The following is a 22,484-nucleotide window of genomic DNA, read 5'->3' as shown; positions in this document are numbered from 1 at the left end:
TTTTCTCCTACTTCCGTGTAGGAGGAACCTTTTAAAAACATTTTTATTGTTCATTTCCCTCCCTCCACCCTCTTCAAGTAAGTGGGACCTCGGTACTCAACTGCTTTGAAACTCATCGAATTTGGGACTCGGCGTGTTTTGACGCGAACGTTTGGTCCTGATACTCATCATTTGTTCGGTATTCGACACACAAGCTAGAACTTGTCAATATCGGCTGCCTTGTGATTCCCTACGTTATTCCTTACGGGAAAAATGTGTTTGGTAGTCATCATTTTTGTTTGGTACTCATCTCGCTTCATCTTAACGATAAGTATCAAGGTACCACTATACCCAGTTCAGTGAGGAAGACGTTTAGAAGAATAGAAAGGATGGAAAAAAGAGTAATTTTACATCACCGCAAGCCACCTTTCCATTTCATTTCATTACCCCAAAAAGCAACATTTCAAATGAAAGTCAAGACAGAGACAGAAAAAGAGAGAGAGAGAGAGGCAGTCACTATCTCCTCCGATACCCCCCACCTTACCAATTGCCACCCCCTCCCCGTTAAGGACCCCACTTCCTTACTATGTGCAGCTGTAAGTAGTCGCCGAGTCCAGAGGCACTGTCCACCCGCACCAGAATTGCGTTTTTCTGGTGCGTACTGAATCCCACGGCCAGCCGGTCAGCCCGCGTGCTCGGACGGTCATTTGGGGGCCAAATATACGTAATCAGCGCCCCTCCTTTGCCGAATATGTACGTCGTGCCAGCTAGAAAGAGGAAGAAGGAGAAAAGAAAAGGCATTAAGAGTTGTTAATTTAATCTTGCGAAGTTTCTTCTCCGGTAACATTGTACTGCAAACTAGGCCGTACAAAACCTTTGCTAGACCAATTCTCGAATACAGCTCGTTTGCCTGGAACCCGCACTGCATATCGGACATTAATGCAACTGAGCGACTCCAGAGGTATTTCACGAGAAGAGTCCTCCACTCCTCTGCTCACAACAAAATCCCTTATGCCACCGGGCTTGAAATTTTGGGCTTGGACAACGTAGAACTACGCCGCCTTCGGTCTGACCTAAGCGTAGTACCCAAAATTATCTGCTACAATGTCCTACCTGTCAACGACTACTTCAGCTTCAACCGCAACAATACACGAGCACACAATAGATACAAACTTATGGTAAACCGCTCCAAACTTGATTGCAGAAAATACAACTTCAGCAACAGAGTGGTCAACGCCTGGAATGCTCTACCTGTCTCTGTGGTTTCTTCCCCAAACCCCCAAAACTTTAACCTTAGACTGTCTACTGTTGACTTCACCCCATTCCTAAGAGGTCTGTAAGGGGCCTGCATAAGTGCACCCTGTTCTATTGTCCCCATTTATTCGTAATCATCTCATGTATTCATATCCATGTTTATACTGATTCCTGTTATCTCGTATATGTTTGACAAACTAAATAAATAAAATAAAGGAAAAGAAAAGAAAAGAATCAGCAAAGAAGCCCAAGGATGTTGTGGTCTGCCAGCAGCCTGTGAAGCTGGCAACGGAGTTGGACAGTGATGAGACTGAGGAAGAGCGTGGGCCGGTCCTGGAGGCTGGGGAAGGCCCGGATGAGGGCTCTGCATTGGAGGCTGAGGTGGGGCCAGGGCCATCTGGGAATGATGTGCGGACTCCAGAGCCTCCAGAGGCTCACAGTAGTGAGGCAGAGGAACAAGAGGAGCCTGTTCCTAATGCACGCATGAGAAGAGCTGCCAGAAGGCAAGAGCAGCTCAAGCAGAGGACGACTCAGGAGTAGGGCCAAGAGATGATTGGCCTCTCCCATAAGGCTTAAAAGACCAGCAATGGCGTTTGGGCTTTGCTGGAAAACAATATTGATAGCTTCATCTTCTTGCATTTATTTTTGTATCAGTATTTTCTGAACTTTTGCCAAGAAAGGCCTTTGGCAGTTTGCCTAATTGGACCAAGGTTGGTGATAGGACTGAGGAATTTGTGTTGGGAGGAATTTGCTTTAATTTAGTTGAACTCCGCTGAGAATGAAGTAATTCTCAGCTGTTCGAATAAAGTTTGTTTGTTTTTACACTGCTAAGTTTCCTACTACCTACTTGGGCCTGGGTCACAACAAAGGAAAACCTTGTTAACAGGGGGGATATTTTCTTTCTCAAAAGTTTTCAACAGATTCATGCAGGTCAAAGCAGAGGAGAAATGATCCTGGTCTCTCCCTCCAAACCATCCTGGTTTGTTCTGGGTTTAGAGCAGGAATTCAATTGAGACAGCCACAGCCTCCTTAAGACCAACATTAAATGTCCACTTGTAAGACATTTAATGTCCACTATTTACTCGCGGGGGAAAGCCTTCTAAATGGTGCGCCGGGTAGTAAAATTCGGCTTAGCACTTTGCCGGCTGCTGGGGGAAGAGGTTGGAGGTGTTAGAAGAGATGAATAAATCGCTCTATCCCTTTTACGAGCCTGAATTATTGTATTTTCTGTTAAGCCGTTTTTATGGAGCTGGTAATGTTTTTTATATATATATATATATATTGCCTCTATCATCTTGAGGCAAGGCAATGAATCTTTGGCCCTGGCTGAGATGGAAGAAAGTTTTATCGATTGTTATATATACTTAAATTGAGGTGTATAGGTTGATGGGAGCTCGGTCTGTACGGGAGGCATAAAATGGGAGAACATGTGCAGAGTGCTTTGGCCCTCAAGCCAGCTGCTCCGGGGCCTTTTCCTTTTGAGGAGGCTCTTGGTGATCTCTGAACTGGGCTGTTTTCTGGTAGATGTATCATTACCCAACTACCCTGTTACCCCGAAAATAGGACCCAGTCGGAAAATAAGTCCTAGCGTGGTTTTTTTTCCAGGATGCTTGTAATATAAGCCCTACCCCCAAAATAAGATCCAGTTAAGATTGTCATCCAGATGGATGCATTTAAATAAGACCTAACCAGAAAATAAGCCCTACTGCATCTTTTGGAGCAAAAATTAATATAAGACCCGGTCTTATTTTAGGGCGAAACACGTTAGAGAACTTCATTGGAGATAGAAGGGAGTAGAGTTTGCAGAGATGAGGAGAGAGAGGGGGAGGAGGAGGAAGAGATAAGAAGGAAGAGGAGCAAGAAAGAGGAGGAGGACATAAGAAGGAAGAGGAGCAGCAGGAAAGAGGAGGAGGAGGAGGAAGAAGAAGATATATGGAGGAGGAAGAGGAAGAGGAGGAGGAGGACAACGACTGTGGGGTCCTTAGTACTCTCTGAGCTTGGTGTTTTTCTTGGAGACATTTCATTACCCAGCTAGGTAACATCATCAGTGCTAGTGGGGTTTGCTCTTAGTTTATACTCCGTAATATTATTATTACCTAGAATATAAACTGAGAGCAAACTCCACTCCTGACTAGCGCTGAAGATGTTACCTAGTCTGGGTAATGAAACACAAACTAGGTGACAAGCAAACCACCAAGCTCAGAGAGCACCAAGCAGCCCCTCCGTTCAACCCTGAGCTACCCATATTCTGCTACGTTGGTAATTTTTCCTTTCATTTTATCCTCCTCCTTCCCCCTCCCGCATCCGTATCAATGAGCTCTGTTTCTCTTGGATTTTGTTAGGGGGGGTTCTTCAAAAGCTCCGCTAATTGCCGCAAACAAACCTTGTGAAATGATAAGACAGCTTTGCAAGGAAAGGCCTCCCGTGAAAATAAATAGAAACGACGATGGGGCCTCCGTTACGCCACCAGGGCAATTGTCGGAATCAATGCACGGTGGGGTTTGTTGACGCTTTTATCACAGAAAATTTATTCCAGGGAAGAAATCGTAAAATTTGTAAACATCGGGGGGGGGGGGAGGAGAGATTGACATCTATAATAAAGATGTTGAGACTCTAGAAAAAGTGTAGAGAAGAGCAACCAGGATGATGAGGGGACTGGAGGCTAAAACAGACGATGAACGGTTGCAGGAACTGCGCCTGGCTAGTCTAGTGAAGAGAAGGACCAGGGGAGACAGGAGAGCATCTTCCAATATTTGAGGGGCTGCCCCAGAGAGGAGGAAGGGGTCAAGCTATTTTCCAAAGCACCCGAAGGCCAGACAAGGAATAAGGGATGGAAACTGATCAAGGAGAGATTCAACTTGGAAATAAGGAGGAATTTTCTGACACTGAGAACAATCAACCCCTAGAAGAGAAGTTGCCTTCAGAAGTTGTGGGAGCTTCATCCCTGGAAGCTTTCAAGAAGAGACTGGACTGCCATTTGTCAGAAACGGTGTAGGGTTTCCTGCTTGAGCGGGGGCCGGGGGTTGGACTAGATGACCTACAAGGTCCCTTCCAAATCTGTAAATCTTTTGCAGAGCAGGGGTGGGCAAACTGCGGTCTTCTGGCCTCATAGGAAGAGTTTCTCTGCTTCTTCTCTGCTTCTTCTCTGCGATGGGGCCAATGCACATTTTAGATTTTGCACAACGGTGGCAGGAGACACGAGGCACCACATGCCCGCCTCCTAGGTGGATGTGAAAGAACGCAACGCGAGCTGCGTTCACACGACACGCTTGGAGAAAAACGCACCTGGTGTATCAGCCTTGCATCACGCTACTCGAATTGGGGGGCAGGAGGCAGTGGGGCGGAGAGTGGTGTTGAGAAGGTTCACCCACAATCCTGGGAGGCAGGCACTGCAAAATGGCATTCTGCCTGTCTGCATGCAATTGTAGGATGGGTGGATTTCCACTCCCAGAATTCCCCAGAATTCTGGGAGTTGAAACCCACACATTGTAGAAATGCCTAATGCTGAGAAATCCCTAATCTACCAGAATAGCAACTGTAATAGCATTTAGGTTGATATAGTGCCTTCGCAGCCCCCTCTAAGCGGTTTACAGAGTCAACCTATTGCCCCCAACAATCTGGGTCCTCATTTTATGGAGGTTTGAGTCAACTTTGAGCAGGTCAGGATCGAACTGCCGGCAATGGAGCAGAGTCAACCTGCAACGTTGCATTCTAACGGCTGTGTCACCACGGCTCTCGGAATAACGGAGAAGAACGGAAGGTTGGAAGGACCCTTAGAGGTCTTCTAGTCCAATCCTCTGCTCAGGCAGGAAACACTATACCAGGGGTGAAATCCAGCAGGTTCTGGAGAACTGGTAGTGGAAATTTTGAGTAGTACAGAGAACTGGCAAATGCCACCTCTGGCTGGCCCCAGAGGGGTGGGAATGGAGATTTTGTAGTATCCTTCCCTTGGAGTGGGGTGGGAATGGAGATTTTGCAATATCCTTCCCCCTGGAGTGGGGTGGGAATGGAGATTTTGCAGTATCCTTCCCCCAGGAGTGGGGAGGGAATGGGGATTTTGCCGTATCCTTCCCCCAGGAGTGGGGAGGGAATGGGGATTTTGCAATATCCTTCCCCTGCAGTGGGATGGGAATGGGGATTTTGCAATATCCTTCCCCTGGAGTGGAGAGGAAATGGGGATTTTGCTGTATCCTTCCCCTGGAGTGGGGTGGGAATGGAGATTTTGCAGTATCCTTCCCCTGCCACGCCCAGCAAGCCACGCCCACAGAAACGATAGTAAACAAAAATTGGATTTTACCACTGCCCTGACTCCTACGCTGCCACCTCCTCCTCCTCCTCCTCTGATTTGGCTGCTACATTTTCAAACCAGCCAAGCTTGGTTAGTGCTTGTTGCTTTTCTCGCAGATGTTTCATAACCGGACTAGGTAACATCATCAGTGTTACGAGAAGTGGGTAAATAGAGAGAGACGTGGTGGCACAGTGGTTAGAACGCAGTTATTGCAGGCTAGTTCTGCTGACGGCCGAAAGCCAGCAGTTTGGCAGTTCGATCCTGACCGGCTCAAGCCTTCCGTCTTTTCTGAGGACCAAGATTGTTTGGGGCAAAATGCTGACTCTGTAAACCGCTTGGAGAGGGCTGTAAAACGGAATATAAATCTAAGCGCTATTGCTATTGCTACAAGTGACTTGCCCTGTGAGTGTTGGTGAAGATGATGATGTTACCTAGCTGGGTCATGAAATGCCTGCAAGGAAACCACTCTCAGAGAGCTCCTCCTCCTCCTCTTCTCCACAACCCCCCTTCCCTTCTAGCACTGATGAGGTTACCTAGCTGGGTCATGAAACATCTGCAAGAAAACAACCAAACTCAGAGAGCACCAAGGACCTTACTCTCCTCCTCCCCCTCCTCTCCTCCTCCTCCTCCTCCTCCTCCTCCACACACCCTACTCCCTTCTAGCACTGATGATGTTACTCACTTGAGTCATGAAACATCTGTAAGTACCAAAGACCCCACTGTTTAACCCCCGAGTTATAAATATTCTCTTCTACTGGGAAAGCCTTGTTTTCAGTTTGGTTGATTTGTGAGTGTGTGTGTGTGTGTTGGGTGTGAGAATGGACCCAGCCTGTTTATAATTAAAAGTCCCAGAGGTTACCTGAATACTAGGATAGGTTTTGCTCCGCAAGGAAGCTAAGCATTTGGGGTGAAGCCCGCCTGGCGGGGAGGAAAATCCTATCTTTCTAAAGCTACAGGTAAATGTTTCCTGGCCCAGTTGTACCTGACTCTGTGGGATGGTAGAGACTCATGTCCTTTTCTTTAGCCAAGGGAGCCCCCACTCTCTGAAGATGCTTCCATATAGCCAGCGTGACTACATGCCAAAGGACTCAGAAGGCTCTTTGCCTTCCCACCAAAGTGGTACCTATTTATCTACCCGCTTGTGCCTGCTTTCGAACTGCTGTGCGGGCAGGAGCCAGAGCAAGGAACGGGAGCTCACCCCCATCGCATGACGCTCGGGTCTCAAACCTTCCCAAGCGGACACGTTCAGCCTCTTTACAACCGCTGAGCCTTTCTACCTGCGAGGAATTATTTCAGGAGGGGGCCGAACTCTGCGGCAGGGGGAGAAAACTGCTTGGAACCCACAGGACTCAGGGGGTGGGTTGGAGAGTGTGATGCCAGCGTTCACAAAATGACTAGGGGAGGCGGAGTGGGGGCCCCCAGCAATGGGAAGAGGACAGTGGTGGGATTTAAATAATTTAACAATCGGTTCTCTGTCCTAATGACCAGCTGGGTAGGCATGGCTCAGTGGTCATGTGACCGTGTGGGTGTGGCCAACTCAACATCACTCACATCGATGGGCGCTTCGCCTTAGCTGTTACAATGTAACAAGGGTTAACCAGAGAGGCAGTTTCTGTAAGCAGGACAATAAAGATTAGGCTAGAAATACCACCAGAATGTTTCCTTTCTGCCTTCCTTACAGGATTAGCCCTGTAAAGTGGAAAACAACAAAATAAGATTTCTTCCAACAACCGGTTCTCTGAACTGCTTGGAAAGTTAACAACCGGTTCTCCCAAATAGGTGCGAACCGGCTGAATCCCACCACTGGGAGAGGGGCTTATTTATTAACAGAATGGCACACACAACAGCACGGCCACTCATATGCAACGCGACGCAAGGCCCGGGTTGTAAACCCTCCCACCGGATCTTCCGTCTCGGCTTACTTAACTTACTCATTCAGGTGAGCCTGTTTCCAGCCTGAGTCATTTCCCATTTTTAATTTCCCAAGGATGCAACTGGGGGGCCCTGGGAGGCCCAGGAGCATTAAGCCTTCCAGCCCACTGGATCATTAAAAATCCCCAAGCAACTGTAAATAAAGAGGATGGCAGGAGGGAGAATTCTTTCACAGCAGTACCAGCTCCTTCATGCATTTTGTCTCGTTAAAGAGGCACGGAGACATATCTCCAACCCAAACCCTTTGAAAAACCACGAAGCGGTGCTCGAACGATGCGGGAAAACCTGGGGAAGCAAAGCAGGAGGGGATCGCTCACGTGCCGAGCGTTTTATGGGCCCCTACATGGGCAGCGCCCGATGGCTTGACCACTCCTGTTCCACATTCCACGGCTCAAGCCAAGAACACGAGAATTCACACGCACACACGCACCGGGCCTGGCGAGCGGCTCCGGGCCTCGGGGAAACTAATGCATATTTCATATCTCCGCGGCGCTGCAGCAAAATGCTGTGCAAATTGAAATGGACACGCATGCGCGTTGTCGTTCGGGGAGAGAGGGCAACGTCTCACGCTCAGCTCTGATGTCACCGAGGGGAGGATCGGCCTCTAATGCAGAGTTTCTCAACTCCCCAGAATTCCCCAGCTGCGTTATGCTGTGCTACGCTACGCTATGCTATTGCTATCCTATCCTATCATACCCTATCCTATTCCTTATTCTACTCTATTCAGAATCCTATGCTATGCTATGCTACACTATGCTGTGCTATTCTGCATTCTATGCTATGCTATGCTATGCTATTCTATGCTATTCTATCCTATCCTATCCTACCCTACCCTACCCTATTCCTTATTCTATTCTATTCAGAATCCTATGCTATGCTATACTATGCTATGCTATGCTATGCTATGCTATGCTATTCTATGCCATCCTATCCTATCCTATCCTATCCTATCCTATCCTATCCTATCCTATCCTACCCTACCCTACCCTACCCTACCCTACCCTATTCCTTATTCTATTCTATTCGGAATCCATGCTATGCTATGCTATGCTATGCTATGCCATCCTATCCTATCCTATCCTATCCTATCCTATCTTATCCTATCCTATCCTATCCTATCCTACCCTACCCTACCCTACCCTACCCTACCCTACCCTACCCTACCCTATTCCTTATTCTATTCTATTCGGAATCCATGCTATGCTATGCTATGCTATGCTATGCCATCCTATCCTATCCTATTGTCGTGTCCCACTCCTCCGCTGACGGCTGGGTCCGGGAAATCCGAATCAGGCGTGCCTCTGCAGCTCTGTCCAAAGTCCTAGCAAAGTCCTCAGAGCAGGCAGGAGACCAGTAAGTGACTTCAGCAAGATAAGTTTGACTTTTTGCCTGACTCAGAGACTGCCAGAAAGTAGCTCCTTTATATAGGCCATGGGGTGTGGCACCATGACTCAGCACTCATTAAGGCCTGCCCCTCCCTTCCCTCTGTAGCCTCCGCCTCTCCCCTCTTCTGCTGCGCGCGTCACACCAATCAGCTGTTCTTGGGAGTAAACCTCCTCAGGCTCACCTGCTGTGGAGGAGGGGGAGGGGTCTAGCTGCTCCGTTTGCCTGGGCAGGGAGTCAGGGCTGGGGCAGGGAGATTCTCCTTCTGCAGTTTGTGTCGGCATGGAGCCAGGACTGGGACCTGGGACACATTCCTCAGTGTGCGGGAGCAGGTAAGAAGGCCCCGGCTGCTCTGAGGGCGGGCAAGACACAACACCTATCCTATCCTATCCTATCCTATCCTATCCTATCCTACCCTACCCTACCCTACCCTATTCCTTATTCTATTCTATTCGGAATCCATGCTATGCTATGCTATGCTATGCTATGCTATGCTATGCTATGCTATTCTATGCCATCCTATCCTATCCTATCCTATCCTATCCTATCCTAGCCTAGCCTAGCCTATCCTATCCTATCCTATCCTATCCTATCCTACCCTACCCTACCCTATTCCTTATTCTATTCTATTCGGAATCCATGCTATGCTATGCTATGCTATGCTATGCCATCCTATCCTATCCTATTGTCGTGTCCCACTCCTCCGCTGACGGCTGGGTCCGGGAAATCCGAATCAGGCGTGCCTCTGCAGCTCTGTCCAAAGTCCTAGCAAAGTCCTCAGAGCAGGCAGGAGACCAGTAAGTGACTTCAGCAAGATAAGTTTGACTTTTTGCCTGACTCAGAGACTGCCAGAAAGTAGCTCCTTTATATAGGCCATGGGGTGTGGCACCATGACTCAGCACTCATTAAGGCCTGCCCCTCCCTTCCCTCTGTAGCCTCCGCCTCTCCAATCTTCTGATGCGAGGGTCACACCAATCAGCTGTTCTTGGGAGTAAACCCTCCTCAGGCTCACCTGCTGTGGAGGAGGGGGAGGGGTCTAGCTGCTCCGTTTGCCTGGGCATGGAGTCAGGGCTGGGGCAGGGAGATTCTCCTTCTGCAGTTTGTGTCGGCATGGAGCCAGGACTGGGACCTGGGACACATTCCTCAGTGTGCGGGAGCAGGTAAGAAGGCCCCGGCTGCTCTGAGGGCGGGCAAGACACAACACCTATCCTACCCTACCCTACCCTACCCTACCCTACCCTACCCTACCCTATTCCTTATTCTATTCTGTTCTATTTTATTTATTTTATTTTTATTTATAATTACATTTCTATACCGCACCATCTCCCGGAGGACTCAGGGCGGTTTACAGCCAGTATTAAAACACACACACCAATACAATATAAATATAATAAATAAAAATATTTTAAAACAATTAAAAACAAATATTTACTGGCCGAATCACTAAAACGGTCAGAGACCGATTAAAACCCATTAAAATTTCGCTAAAATGTGTCTTAGGCTAGTCCCGCTCGGTGAAATAATAAAGTCTTCAGTTCACGTTTGAAGGCCCGGAGGTCGGGGAGTTGGCGTAACCCCGGAGGTAGCTCGTTCCATAGGGCTGGTGCCGCCACAGAGAAGGCCCTCCCCCTGGGGGCCGCCAACCTACAGAATTCCTATTCAGAATTCTATGCTATGCTGTGCTGTGCTGTGCTGTGCTGTGCTGTGCTGTGCTGTGCTGTGCTATTCTGCATTCTATGCTATGCTATGCTATGCTATGCTATGCTGGCTGGGGAATTCTGGGAGTTGAAGTCCACACATCTTAAAGTGGCCAGGTTGACACACTCCGCTCTAAAGCCTCTGTAGGTAGGTACTCCTTGACTCACGACTACAACTGAGCCCAAAATTTCCGCCGCTAAGCAAGACAGTTAAGGGCGTTTTGCCCCCGTTACGACCTTTCCTGCCACAGTTGTTAAAAGCGAATCGCTTCAACTGTTAAAAGTTAATGACACGAATCTGGCTTCCTCATTGACTTTGCTGGTCAGAAGGTCACAAAAGGGGATTCCCGTGACACACCCACACACCCTGGGGATACTGCGACCGTCATAAATACGAATCCGTTGCCGAACGTCTGAATTTTGATCACGTGACCACGGGGAGGCTGCCACGGTCGTAAGTGTGAAAAAATGGTCCTAAGTCACCTTTTTTTTTCAGTGCCGTGGTAACTTCGAGTGGTCACTAAAAAAGCGGTTGCAAGTGACCTGTACCGACTCCTAATTCGGGATCTGGCCGAGAAGGAGGCTCAGCAGAAGCACCTCACTGAGGACTAGGAGCATAGGCTTTCCAAGCCGTGGGAAGACCTGCGGGAGTGCAAGGCCAGGTACCGGTGCCTGGAGGCTCAGCGGGCTGAGATAGTCAGCCAGTTCCAGGCCGTGATGCAGTCCCACTGGAACGAGGCCCTCCGGCTCTTTGCCACCAGCGGCTCTTCCCTCCAGCCTTCGCCCAAAGCCCCACACCAGGAGGCTGAAGCAGACCCCGAGTCGGAATTCCCCCCCCCACCTCCAACCTGCACAAAAAGACCCCGAAGGGGGAGACTCTCTGCTGCAACACAAACCAGGGGTGAAATGCTCACGCGATCCGGTAGCGATGGCGGTGGGTGGTTCGGAGAACCGGTAGCAATAATCCCTGCCCCCCCCCCCCCCACCCGCCCATGCCCAGCTCAGCCATGCCCATGCCCAGCCCAGATCATCAGAGGTTGTTTTTTTTTTTAAGCATTTTTTCGGCTGAAGAAAAAATGCTTTAAAAGTTTTTTTTAAAAAAAGCCTTTGATGATCGCGCAGCTCAGCTGTGTGCTAGCCAAAAAAAAGGGGGGGGTCCATTTTTCCTCCCAGTAGGCTTCCCTGAAGTTTCCCTAAAGCCTGCTGGAAAAATGGACTTTCCCCCACCCCGTTTTTTGCTTTGTCCAGCAAGCATCCTGGAAGGGAAAACGGGGTGTGGGGGGGGGATTCATTTTTGAGAGAGAGAGAGAAAGAAAGGAGGCAAGGAAGGAAGGAAGGAAGGAAGAGAGGAAGGAAGGAGTACAAACCTGGCACTAGACCAGTGCTTCTCAATTATTTTCTGTCATGCCCCCCTAGGAAGAAGAAAACATTTTTCGCGCCCCCCGCGCAACTGTAAATAGTATGTTAGCTTGTTATGACCGTGTTTGCCGAGGTCAAACGCGCCCCCCTTTATGGAGCCTCGCGCCCCCCCTGGGGGGCGCACCCCACTATTTGAGAAGCACTGCACTAGACGCAGCTTCAGAGGATAATCCAGGGCTGGAAGGGACCTGGAGGTCATCTAGTCCAACCCTGTTCCAGCAGGACATTGCTAGTGAGCTTCTGTTGTTTGATCCCCCAATCACATAGCCACGCCCACCCAGTCACATGAACCCCCACCAAGCCACGCCCCACCAAGCCACGCCCACAGAACCGGTAGCAAAAAAAAAAATTAGATTTCACCCCTGACACACACAAACGTTCATTGCACGTATCTGGTCCAGGGGTCGTACCTTAAGGACCCCTGATTTAGTGCAAGATAAAAAATGCCAATCATTTTTCTGCGGGCCACCAACATTTTCTCGCAGACCACCAGTGGTCCACGGACAACCGGTTGGTAACCGTTACATTAGAGGAGTTTTCCGGTACATTTGCCAGCTTATGGAAATACTGAAATCCTTTGCTAGCTGCTTGTATAGCACTTCTTATATAGCAGCCAGCAACAAAACCGCTTAACATAAATATGTGTATTATTAGTAGAACTATGCACGTTTGCTAAATGTATCAAAGATGATCGCCAACATTCTATTTGTAGGAAAAGGAGTGACATCTGGAATTTGACTGATATAAAAACAATATATTGAAGTACTGAACAAGTTAACGATGAAAGATTACAATTGAATAAAAACATGTGTATTATCATTAGACTTATATAACCTGTCCAATGCAAATGTGATGAATATTATTTTATTTATGTTAAAATGTGATTACAAAGGGAATCATTTTGAAACGTAACAGTGGCATACTTAAAAATTAGAAAGGGGATAAACAATGGAAGATGATAATTTAATAGAAATCTCTTTATAACAAACTTACAACAAACAAACCCAACAAATATGACTATCAATATTTTATTTGCAGTAAAAGGTGTGACAGTTAGAATTTGTAGATTGGTATATTGAAAAATCAAAGAATGAAAGATTACAATACAACAAAATATGTGTACTATATACTGGATACTAGGACCTGTATACGGCATGAGTAAAAAAAAAAGGGTTTGTGAAAATATCTACAGACACCTCACATCCTGGACATAAACTGTTTCAACTCCTACCCTCAAAATGATGCTACAGAGCACTGCACACCAGAACAACTAGACACAAGAACAGTTTTTTCCCCGAATGCCATCACTCTGCTAAACAAATAATTCGCTCAACAATGTCAAACTATTTACTAAGTCTGCACTACTATTAATCTTCTCATTGTTCCCATCACCCGTCTCCTTCCACTTATGACTGTATGACTGTAACTTTGTTGCTTGTATCCTTATGATTTATATTGATATTGTTTCCTGATTGTTTATTTGTGCCCTAGGACTATCATTAAGTGTTGTACCTTATGATTCTTGATGAACATATCTTTTCTTTTATGTACAATGAGACCGTATGCACCAAGACAATTTCCTTGTGTGTCCAATCACACTTGGCCAATAAAAAATTCTATTCTATTCTATTCTATTCTATTCTATTCTATTCTATTCTATTCTATTCTATTCTATTCTATTCTATTCTACTCTATTCTAATTTTTTCCTAATTCTTTTCTTTTCTATTCTATTTCTATTCTATATACATTCTATTCTTATTCTTATTATTATATTTTTTCTCTTTTATTTTCTATTCTATTCTATTCTATTCTATTCCATTCCATTCCATACCATTCCATTATTTCTTATTCTATTATTTCTTATTCTATTCTATTCCATTCCATACCATTCCATTATTTCTTATTCTATTATTTCTTATTCTATTCTATTCCATTCCATTCCATTCCATTATTTCTTATTCTATTATTTCTTATTCTATTCTATTCCATTCCATTCCATTCCATTATTTCTTATTCTATTATTTCTTATTCTATTATTTCTTATTCTATTCTATTCTATTCTATTCTATTCTATTCTATTCTATTCTATTCTATTCTATTCTATTCTATTCCTAAAACCATATAAGATTGTCAACTGGATTAAATATGAAGAATATGGTTCTATTTGTACTAAAATATAAAGACACAATGATATGTTTGTTAAAAAAAAAAGCTTTTTTTAAAAAAGGGAAAAAAAAGAAAACCGCCCATTTCCTTTGCTTCAAAGTGTTTTGTAGCTTATGGGGTGGAGGTGGGGGGGGGGGGAAACCACCTTAAAATCTCATATATCAGCCTGATTCGTGGCAGACAGTTCAGGCCCTGTCCACCGGCCAACCTCAGAAAACTGATTAATTCCAAAACCAGGTTAAGTGTCTCCCATGAACCCGACCCTTGTTTTCTAATAGATTTGGCCTCGCTGAGGATTGCAACCATCTATTCAGCCGTCTGCTCTCGTTTTCGATCCATTTGCTAGGGCAGGTTTTAAAGGTAATTGAGCTTATTTTTCACTGATAATTGGGGCTCTTTGCCGAATTAGTTTTTGCTGGATTGGTTTTGGAAGGGAAGGTATCTCGATTCCCAAGAGAAAGGAGTGTCGTTTTACCAAAATATATTTTGTGCACTTTTATTTCTTTATTCATTTATAGCACCCGGAAACAAACAACCTATTTCATGGTTGCTGGATCAAACTTTCCTCTGGGTGTGTCCCTGATCTTAAAGCGGGGGGCATGAATTCTTTCGGTGGTTTTTAGTCTCGTCACCTTCATCATCATCAGTAGCAGCAGCAGTACCAGGGTGGGGTAACTATGGCAACTCTATGACTGGTGGACTTCAACTCCCAGAATTCCTGAGCCGGCCCCATGGTCAAAAATTCACACCGTTGACAGCTTATTTGTATTTACGACGGTCCTGGTGTCCGGGTGGGGGGGGGGGGAAGTGGCGCCTTTGGCGACCTTCTGATGAGCAAAGTCCATGGGGAAGCCGGATTCACTTAACAGCCGTGTGGCTAACTTAACAACCGCAAGGGATTCGCTTAACGACAGGGGCAAGGAAAGTCGTAAAACGGGGCAAAACCCGCTTAACAAACGTCTCTCTTAGCAACAGAATTGCAACCCAATTATTTGGGCTCCATTGCCCTCAAACTGTCGAGTCCTCAAACCATCGAGGACTACCACTGCCAAAACCAAATATTCTAAGCCCCCTCCATATATCAAAATCCTTGTCCATATGATATGATAACATCTTCCAATATTTGAGGGGCTGCCCCAGAGAGGAGGAAGGGGGTCAAGCTATTTTCCAAAGCACCCGAAGGCCAGACAAAGAACAACGGATGGAAACTGACCAAGGAGAGATTCAACCTGGAAATAAGGAGGAATTTTCTGACAGTGAGAGCAATCAACTCATGGAACAGAAGTTGCCTTCAGAAGTTGTGGGAGCTTCATCCCTTGGAGGCTTTCCAGAAGAGACTGGACTGCCATCTGTCAGAAATGGTGTAGGGTCTCCTGCTTGGGCGGGGGGTTGGACTAGATGACCTACAAGGTCTCTTCCAACTCTGTTAATCTGTTAAAGTGAACTTTATAATGCCTTGATAAGACCCCAGTTGGAATATAGCATCCAGTTTTGGTCACCACATTATAAAAAAGATGTTGAGACTCTAAAAAACAGAAGGACCAGGGGAGACAGGAGAGCAGTCTTCCAGTATTTGTGGGGCTGCCCCAGAGAGGAGGAAGGGGGTCAAGCTATTTTCCAAAGCACCCAAAGGCCAGATAAGGAATAACGGATGGGAAACTGATCAAGGAGAGATTCAATCTGGAAATAAGGAGGAATTTTCTGACAGTGAGAACCATCAACCCATGGAAGAGAAGCTGCCTTCAGAAGTTGTGGGAGCTTCTTCCCTGGAGACTTTCAAGAAGAGACTAGACTGCCCACTGTCAGAAATGGTGCAGGGTCTCCTGTTTGGGCGGAGGGTTGGACTAGATGACCTACAAGGTCCCTCCCAACTCTGTTAGGCCATCTCCCTGCCCTGGCTCAAATCTCTAGGTTTTATCACAGATTTCCCTTCCGGTTGATTGCTGCCAATTTTTTCACCCACTCCTCGGCAGAAAGACCAAGTAATTTCACAGTTATTATGTCAAGGTCTGAGAAGATCTATTCGGCGCACGTAGAAGACAGTTTCTAATGTCCGGAGTTTTCAAACAATTCGGCTACATCTGCCACCCAACCCCCCCAGATTTAACAACTGTCGATAAGATAGATTGTTTTTTTTTAAAAAAAAAAGTCTGAAGAATGAACGTGCCACTGCCTGGAGACAGCAGAAGAGAAAGAACTGGGAGGAGGGGAAAAATAAATCAGAAAATACAAAGACGTACAACTAGAAGGAGCACAATTGTGGCGAAAGAAAGCAAAGGCAGCTCCCATGGTAATAGGCGCCTTGGGTGCCATCCAGAACATCTGGAGCACCACTTGAACAACTGCTGGCGTGGACAGATTCACTAGCCGTCCATTGCAAAAGGCGGTTTTACTTGGAACAACCTCCATCGTGCGACGAATAGCTTTAAAAAAAACAACAAAACACCACCAAAAGGCCACATCTGCCTCTCTTGGGTCCTGGGGACGATAGACTCCGTAGGTAGACAAAAATGCCAAATTGAGCCCGAACATCTGGCTGGCTTTGCGACCATCCGTAGTAATAACAACAGCAAGAAGAGTTTGCGAGAAACGAGACCAGGAGACGTACGGGGAAGTCCTCGACTTACAAACAGCTCGCTGAGTGACCGTTCAAAGTTACGACGGCACTGGAAAATGCGACTGAGGCCCGTTTTTCTCACCGTTACGACCTTGGCAGCATCCACACGGTCATAGGTGTGTCAAAATTCAGATGCTTGGCAACTGGTTCATACTTACGACGGTTGCGGTGTCCCGGGGTCATGCGATCACCTTTTGCGACCTTCTGACAAGCCAAGTCTATGGAGAAGCCAGATTCCCTTAACAACCAGGGTGGGGTGGGGATGAACTTATTAACTGCGGCGATTCGCTCAACGACTTGGGGAGACAGGTTGTAAAACGGGGCAGAATTCTTTTCACCAGTGTCTGGCCTAGCCAACAGAGATGTTGGGCTCAGTTGAGGTTATAAGTGGAGGACTAGCTGTACTCACAGACCAGTGGGCTTAAGCGCCTGAAATTATGACGTATCTACCTGGGAGCTACTTACAGTAGGATCCAGATTCAACATTTCGGTGATCATATTGCGCTCAAATGAGCTTTACTGATCATTGGAGGGAGATTTGCTGGAACATTTATTGAGAGAAATTAAGGGTTCTTTAGAGCAGTGGTGAAATTCAGCCAGTTCTATCCGGATCGGGCAAACCAGTAGCGCCGGTGGTTATCATCACGTCCCGTTTTTGACCTTCGGCGCATGCTCAGAAGGCTCTGCGTGCACATGTAGCGGGGGCGCGTGTGCTCACGATTGCGAACCGGTAGCGAAGGTACCGTATTTTTCAGAGTATAAGATGCACCTTAGTTTTTGGGGAGGAAAATAAGAAAAAAGCTGATTGGCAGGTGGATCGGCCTCCCGGAATATCCCCAATCAGCTGTTCCCAGAGGTGAATTTTAACAACAGGTTCCTTGGTTGTGAGTTCTGTGCCTTGCTTTTTTTTTTTTTTTTTTTTTGGCCTTTTTTTTTCTGCTTCTGAAACTATGTTTCAAAAAAACCTTTTTTTCTGCCTCTGAAAGCCTCCGAAACAGCTTCAGAAAAAAAGCCTCTGAAGCTCTGTTTGGAGGCTTTTTTTCTGAAGCTCCGTTTGGGGCTTTTTTTCTAAGCTCCGTTTGGGGCTTTTTTCTAAGCTCCGTTTGGGGCTTTTCTTCTGAAGGTCCGTTTGGGGCTTTTTTCTAAGCTCCGTTTGGGGCTTTTTTCTAAGCTCCGTTTGGGGCTTGTTTTCTGGAGCTCCGTTTGGGGTTTTTTTCTAAGCTCCGTTTGGGGCTTTTTTTCTGGAGCTCCATTTGGGGCTTTTTTTCTGAAGCTCCGTTTCTGAAGCTTTTTTCAGTCTCTGAAACCTCCGTTTGAGAAGCTGGGCAGGGCTACATTCGGAGTATAAAACGCACCCAGATTTTCACCCTCTTTTTTGTGGGGAAAAAGTGAGTCTTATACTCTGAAAAATACAGTAAGTGAATTTCACTCCTGCTTTAGAGGCCTGCCTTGCCTCGACCACTTGCGACGTAATGCCCATGGAGTAGAAGGATTTGAGTAGAAGGCAGACAAATTGTACTCAACAAGTAGCCCTTAATAGTACTACGTCTACACGGAGGGAAGTAAGCAGTAGGGTACCACAAGGTTCCGTCTTAGGCCCAGACTCTTCCATATATGTTCCTTCTTGCTTCAAACGCTCTACCATCATCCCAGTGCCGAAGAAGCCCACCATCAAGGAACTGAATGACTACAGACCAGTTGCTCTAACATCTGTAGTCATGAAAACCTTTGAAAGGCTAGTGCTTTCCTACCTGAAAACCATCACGAATCCGCTCTTAGACCCCTTGCAATTTGCATACCGAGCAAATAGATCAACAGATGATACTGTTAATATGGCTCTGCACTACATCCTACAACATCTTGAGTCTCCAAAGACCTATGCAAGGGTCCTTTTTGTAGACTTTAGTTCAGCATTCAATACCATCATTCCAGACATTCTTCTAACTAAGCTAAACCAGCTACAGGTACCGGAACAGACTTGTAAGTGGATCACAAGCTTCCTAACAAACAGGAAGCAGCAGGTGAAGCTAAGCAAGATCACATCAAATACCTGTACAATTAGCACAGGGCCCCAAGGCTGTGTGCTCTCCCACTTCTCTTCTCTCTGTATACCAATGACTGCATCTCCAATGATCCATTTGTTAAGCTACTGAAGTTCGCAGATGACACAACAGTGATTGGTCTCATTCGAGACAATGACGAATCCGCATATAGACGAGAGGTCGAACGACTAGCCTTGTGGTGCAACCAAAACAATCTGGAACTGAACACACTCAAAACCGTAGAAATGGTGGTAGACTTTAGGAAAAACCCTTCCATACTTCCACCTCTCACAATACTTGACAACACAGTATCAACAGTAGAAACCTTCAAATTTCTGGGTTCTATCATATCGCAAGATCTCAAATGGACAGCTAACATCAAAACATCATTAAAAAGGACAACAAAGAATGTTCTTTCTGCGCCAACTCAGTAAGCTCAAACTGCCCAAGGAGCTGCTGATCCAATTCTACAGAGGAATTATTGAGTCTGTCATTTGCACCTCTATAACTGTCTGGTTCGGTTCTGCAACCCAACAAGAAAAACACAGACTTCAGAGGATAATTAGAACTTCAGAAAAAATAATTGCTACCAACTTGCCTTCCATTGAGGACCTGTATACTGCACGAATCAAGAAGAGGGCCGTGAAAATATTTGCAGATCACTCGCATCCTGGACATAAACTGTTTCAACTCCTACCCTCAAAACGCTATAGAGCACTGCACACCAGAACAACTAGACACAAGAACAGTTTTTTCCCGAAGGCCATCACTCTGCTAAACAAATAATTCCCTCAACACTGTCAGACTATTTACTGAATCTGCACTACTATTAATCGTTTCATAGCTCCCATCACCAATCTCCTTCCACTTATGACTGTATGACTATAACTTGTTGCTGGCAATCCTTATGATTTATATTGATATATTGATCATCAATTGTGTTGTAAATGTTGTACCTTGATGAACGTATCTTTTCTTTTATGTACACTGAGAGCATATGCACCAAGACAAATTCCTTGTGTGTCCAATCACACTTGGCCAATAAAATTCTATTCTATTCTATTCTATTCATTAACGTGAGGGAATAGAAGGGGAACTTATCCAATTTGCACATGATACTTAACAGGCAGGAACAGCCAACATCCTTTTCTATACCCTGCACCCCTAGAACGCTTCTGATATGTTCTTGCACCCCTTAAAAAAATAAATAATTATATACATATAATTATACATAGGGGACGTGGTGTCTCAGCGGCTAAGACACGGAGCTTGTCAATCGAAAGGTCGGCAGTTCTGTGGTTCGAATCCCTAGCGCCGCGTAACGGGGTGAGCTCCCGTTCCTTGTCCCAGCTTCTGCCAACATAACAGTTTGAAAGCATGTAAAAAAAAAATGCAAGTAGAAAAATAGGGACCACCTTTGATGGGAAGGGAACAGCGTTCCGTGCGCCTTTGGCGTTGAGTCATGCCGGCCACATGACCACGGAGACGTCTTCGGACAGCGCTGGCTCTTCGGCTTTGAAACGGGGGTGAGCACCGCCCCCTAGAGTCGGGACTTGAACAGTAGGCCCTATCTAACAAACTGGAATTCAATGTAGAGAAAAGGAAAGTCTTCCACTTAAGCAAGAAAAACCAAAAGTGCACATTTGACTGGGTGAAACCAGGCTTAATGGCAGTAACTGTGAGAGGGATCTTGGAATCTTAGTGGACAACCAGTTAAATATGAACCAGAAGAGCAAGCAGAGAAGAGCAACCAGGATGATTAAGGGACTGGAGACTAAAACATATGATGAACAGTTGCAGGAACTGGGCATGGCTGGTTTAGTGAAAAGAAGGACCAGGGGAGACAGGAGAGCATCTTCCAATATTTGAAGGGCTGCCACAGAGAGGAGGAAGGGGGTCAAGCTATTTTCCAAAGCACCAGACAAGGAATAATGGATGGAAACTGAACAAGGAGAGTTTCAGCCTGGAAATAAGGAGAAATTTTCTGACCGTGAGAACAATCAATTGATGGAACAGAAGTTGCGGGAGCTTCATCCCTGGAGGCTTTCAAGAAGAGACTGGACTGCCATCGGTCAGAAATGGTGTAGGGTCTCCTGCTTGGGCGGGGGGTGGGTGGGGTTGGACTAGATGACCTGTAAGGCCCCTTCCAACTCTTGTTATTCTGCCAGAATCTTCTATCTAATCCACTAACCCCCTCCAGAATGGCAGGCTCCCATCCATCCGTGCCCCGGGTCGATCGGCAGAACTGCCTTTTTAAGAGCCAAGCTTTTCCGATTGTTCTCGCCGCCCCCTTCTTGCACGGCGCACCCAGGCTGCCAACCTCAGCCGTACATGCGCCAGATGAATCAAAGCAGGAAGGGAGAGGACAATGGTGTGTGTGTGTGTGTGTGCGGGGTGGGGGGGGGAAGTAACATGAAAATGTAGGTCATAGCGAGATGGCACGATGCATTCCCCCACCCCGCCCCCAGTCGAAGAGGAGGAGGAGGAGGAGGAGGAAGGGTGGGGGAAACGGGCAGCCCTGAATAATTCATCTTCCCATTAGGGCCCGAGAAAGGTGGGAGTGGGGAGGGGGGCTGGAAGAGGAAGAGGCCTCCCCCTCCCCAAACTCAAGGACCGAGCCAGAAAAAGCACGTGCTGCAGAACTGCTGGTGGGGAAGGAAGAGTGGAGGGAGGTTGGACATCAAAGCAGGCCGTTCCCCTCGCTGGGTGGGAGAAGATGCAGCGGAGAAAAATCCCTCGGTGTCTTTCTGCACGTGGATGAAGGAACGCATCCCCTCTCCCCGTTTTTGCAGGGAAGGCCTGCAGCTCCAGAGCCCCTCTCTCCTGAGGAAGGCTGTGGGTTGTCTTCCAGCCCCCACGGCCCCTTAGCCAGCAAGTCTACGTGGAGCAAAGCGGAATTAATGATTTAAATTTAAGAAGTGGAAGAGTTCTACAAGAAATTCGACTCTGTTGGGTGGGAGTTGGGGGACCCGCATTGGAAATCCACACTCAGTTATTACATGAAGCCGTTTGCGGCTCCACGCAAGGGCTTTCTGGTCTGTTGGTGTTGCTCATCGTTAACGTGATGTCCGACGATCCTACAGCCAGTTTGGTCTAGTGCAGTGATGGATAACCTTTCTGACATCGCATGCCAGGAGGGGAGGCGGAGGGGTGGGGGTTGCGTGCGTGCCCACACCCATAATTCTATGCGCCATGCCCCTGCGTGTGCGACCCCCGCTTCTCCCCCCGCTCCCGGCACGCGATGGTCCGGAAGGCCTGTTTTTCTCTCTCACCTGATTCCAGAGCCTCTCTATGAGTCTGGGGAGGGCAAAAATGGCCTTTCCCACCCCCCAGAGGCCCTCCGGAGGCCAAAAACGGCCCATTTCCCAACTTCCGGTTGGAGAGAAAGTAACATTTTTTGCTGTCCCCAGCCTCCAGAGACTCCTACAGAGGCTCTGGAGCCAGGTGAGAGAGAAAAATGGGCCTTCCCAAAAAAAACCCAGGCCCTCCGGAGGCAGGAAAGAACCCGTTTTCCCTACTTCTGGTGGAAAATCAGCTGAGCTTGTATGCCCACTGAGATGGCTATACGTGCCACCTGTGGCACGCGTGCCATAGGTTCGCCATCATGGGTCTAGTGGTTAAAAGCACCGGGGTTAGGAAACAGGAGGCTGTGAGTTCGAGTCTCAACTTTAGCCGTGAAAGGGATGCTGGGTATCTTTGGGCCTTC

The 22,484-nt window shown here is 46.9% G+C and overlaps 1 protein-coding gene across 1 annotated transcript in view; it reads right to left on the bottom strand.

Annotated features, from left to right (window-relative positions):
* The window catches only part of NRXN2 (neurexin 2), a 531,073-nt gene that overhangs the window by 134,704 nt on the left and 373,885 nt on the right, over positions 1-22,484 (bottom strand). The window contains exon 16 of the mRNA XM_058160639.1: positions 565-746. Coding sequence (XP_058016622.1) covers positions 565-746 — 182 coding nt within the window. The remainder of the gene's footprint in view (positions 1-564; positions 747-22,484) is intronic.

This window comes from Ahaetulla prasina, chromosome 17 (assembly GCF_028640845.1).
Source record: "Ahaetulla prasina isolate Xishuangbanna chromosome 17, ASM2864084v1, whole genome shotgun sequence".
In the NCBI taxonomy this organism is placed as follows: Eukaryota; Metazoa; Chordata; class Lepidosauria; order Squamata; family Colubridae; genus Ahaetulla; species Ahaetulla prasina.
The sequence above is the reverse complement of the archived record's forward strand: the minus strand, read 5'-3'. Positions and strand labels throughout refer to the sequence as shown.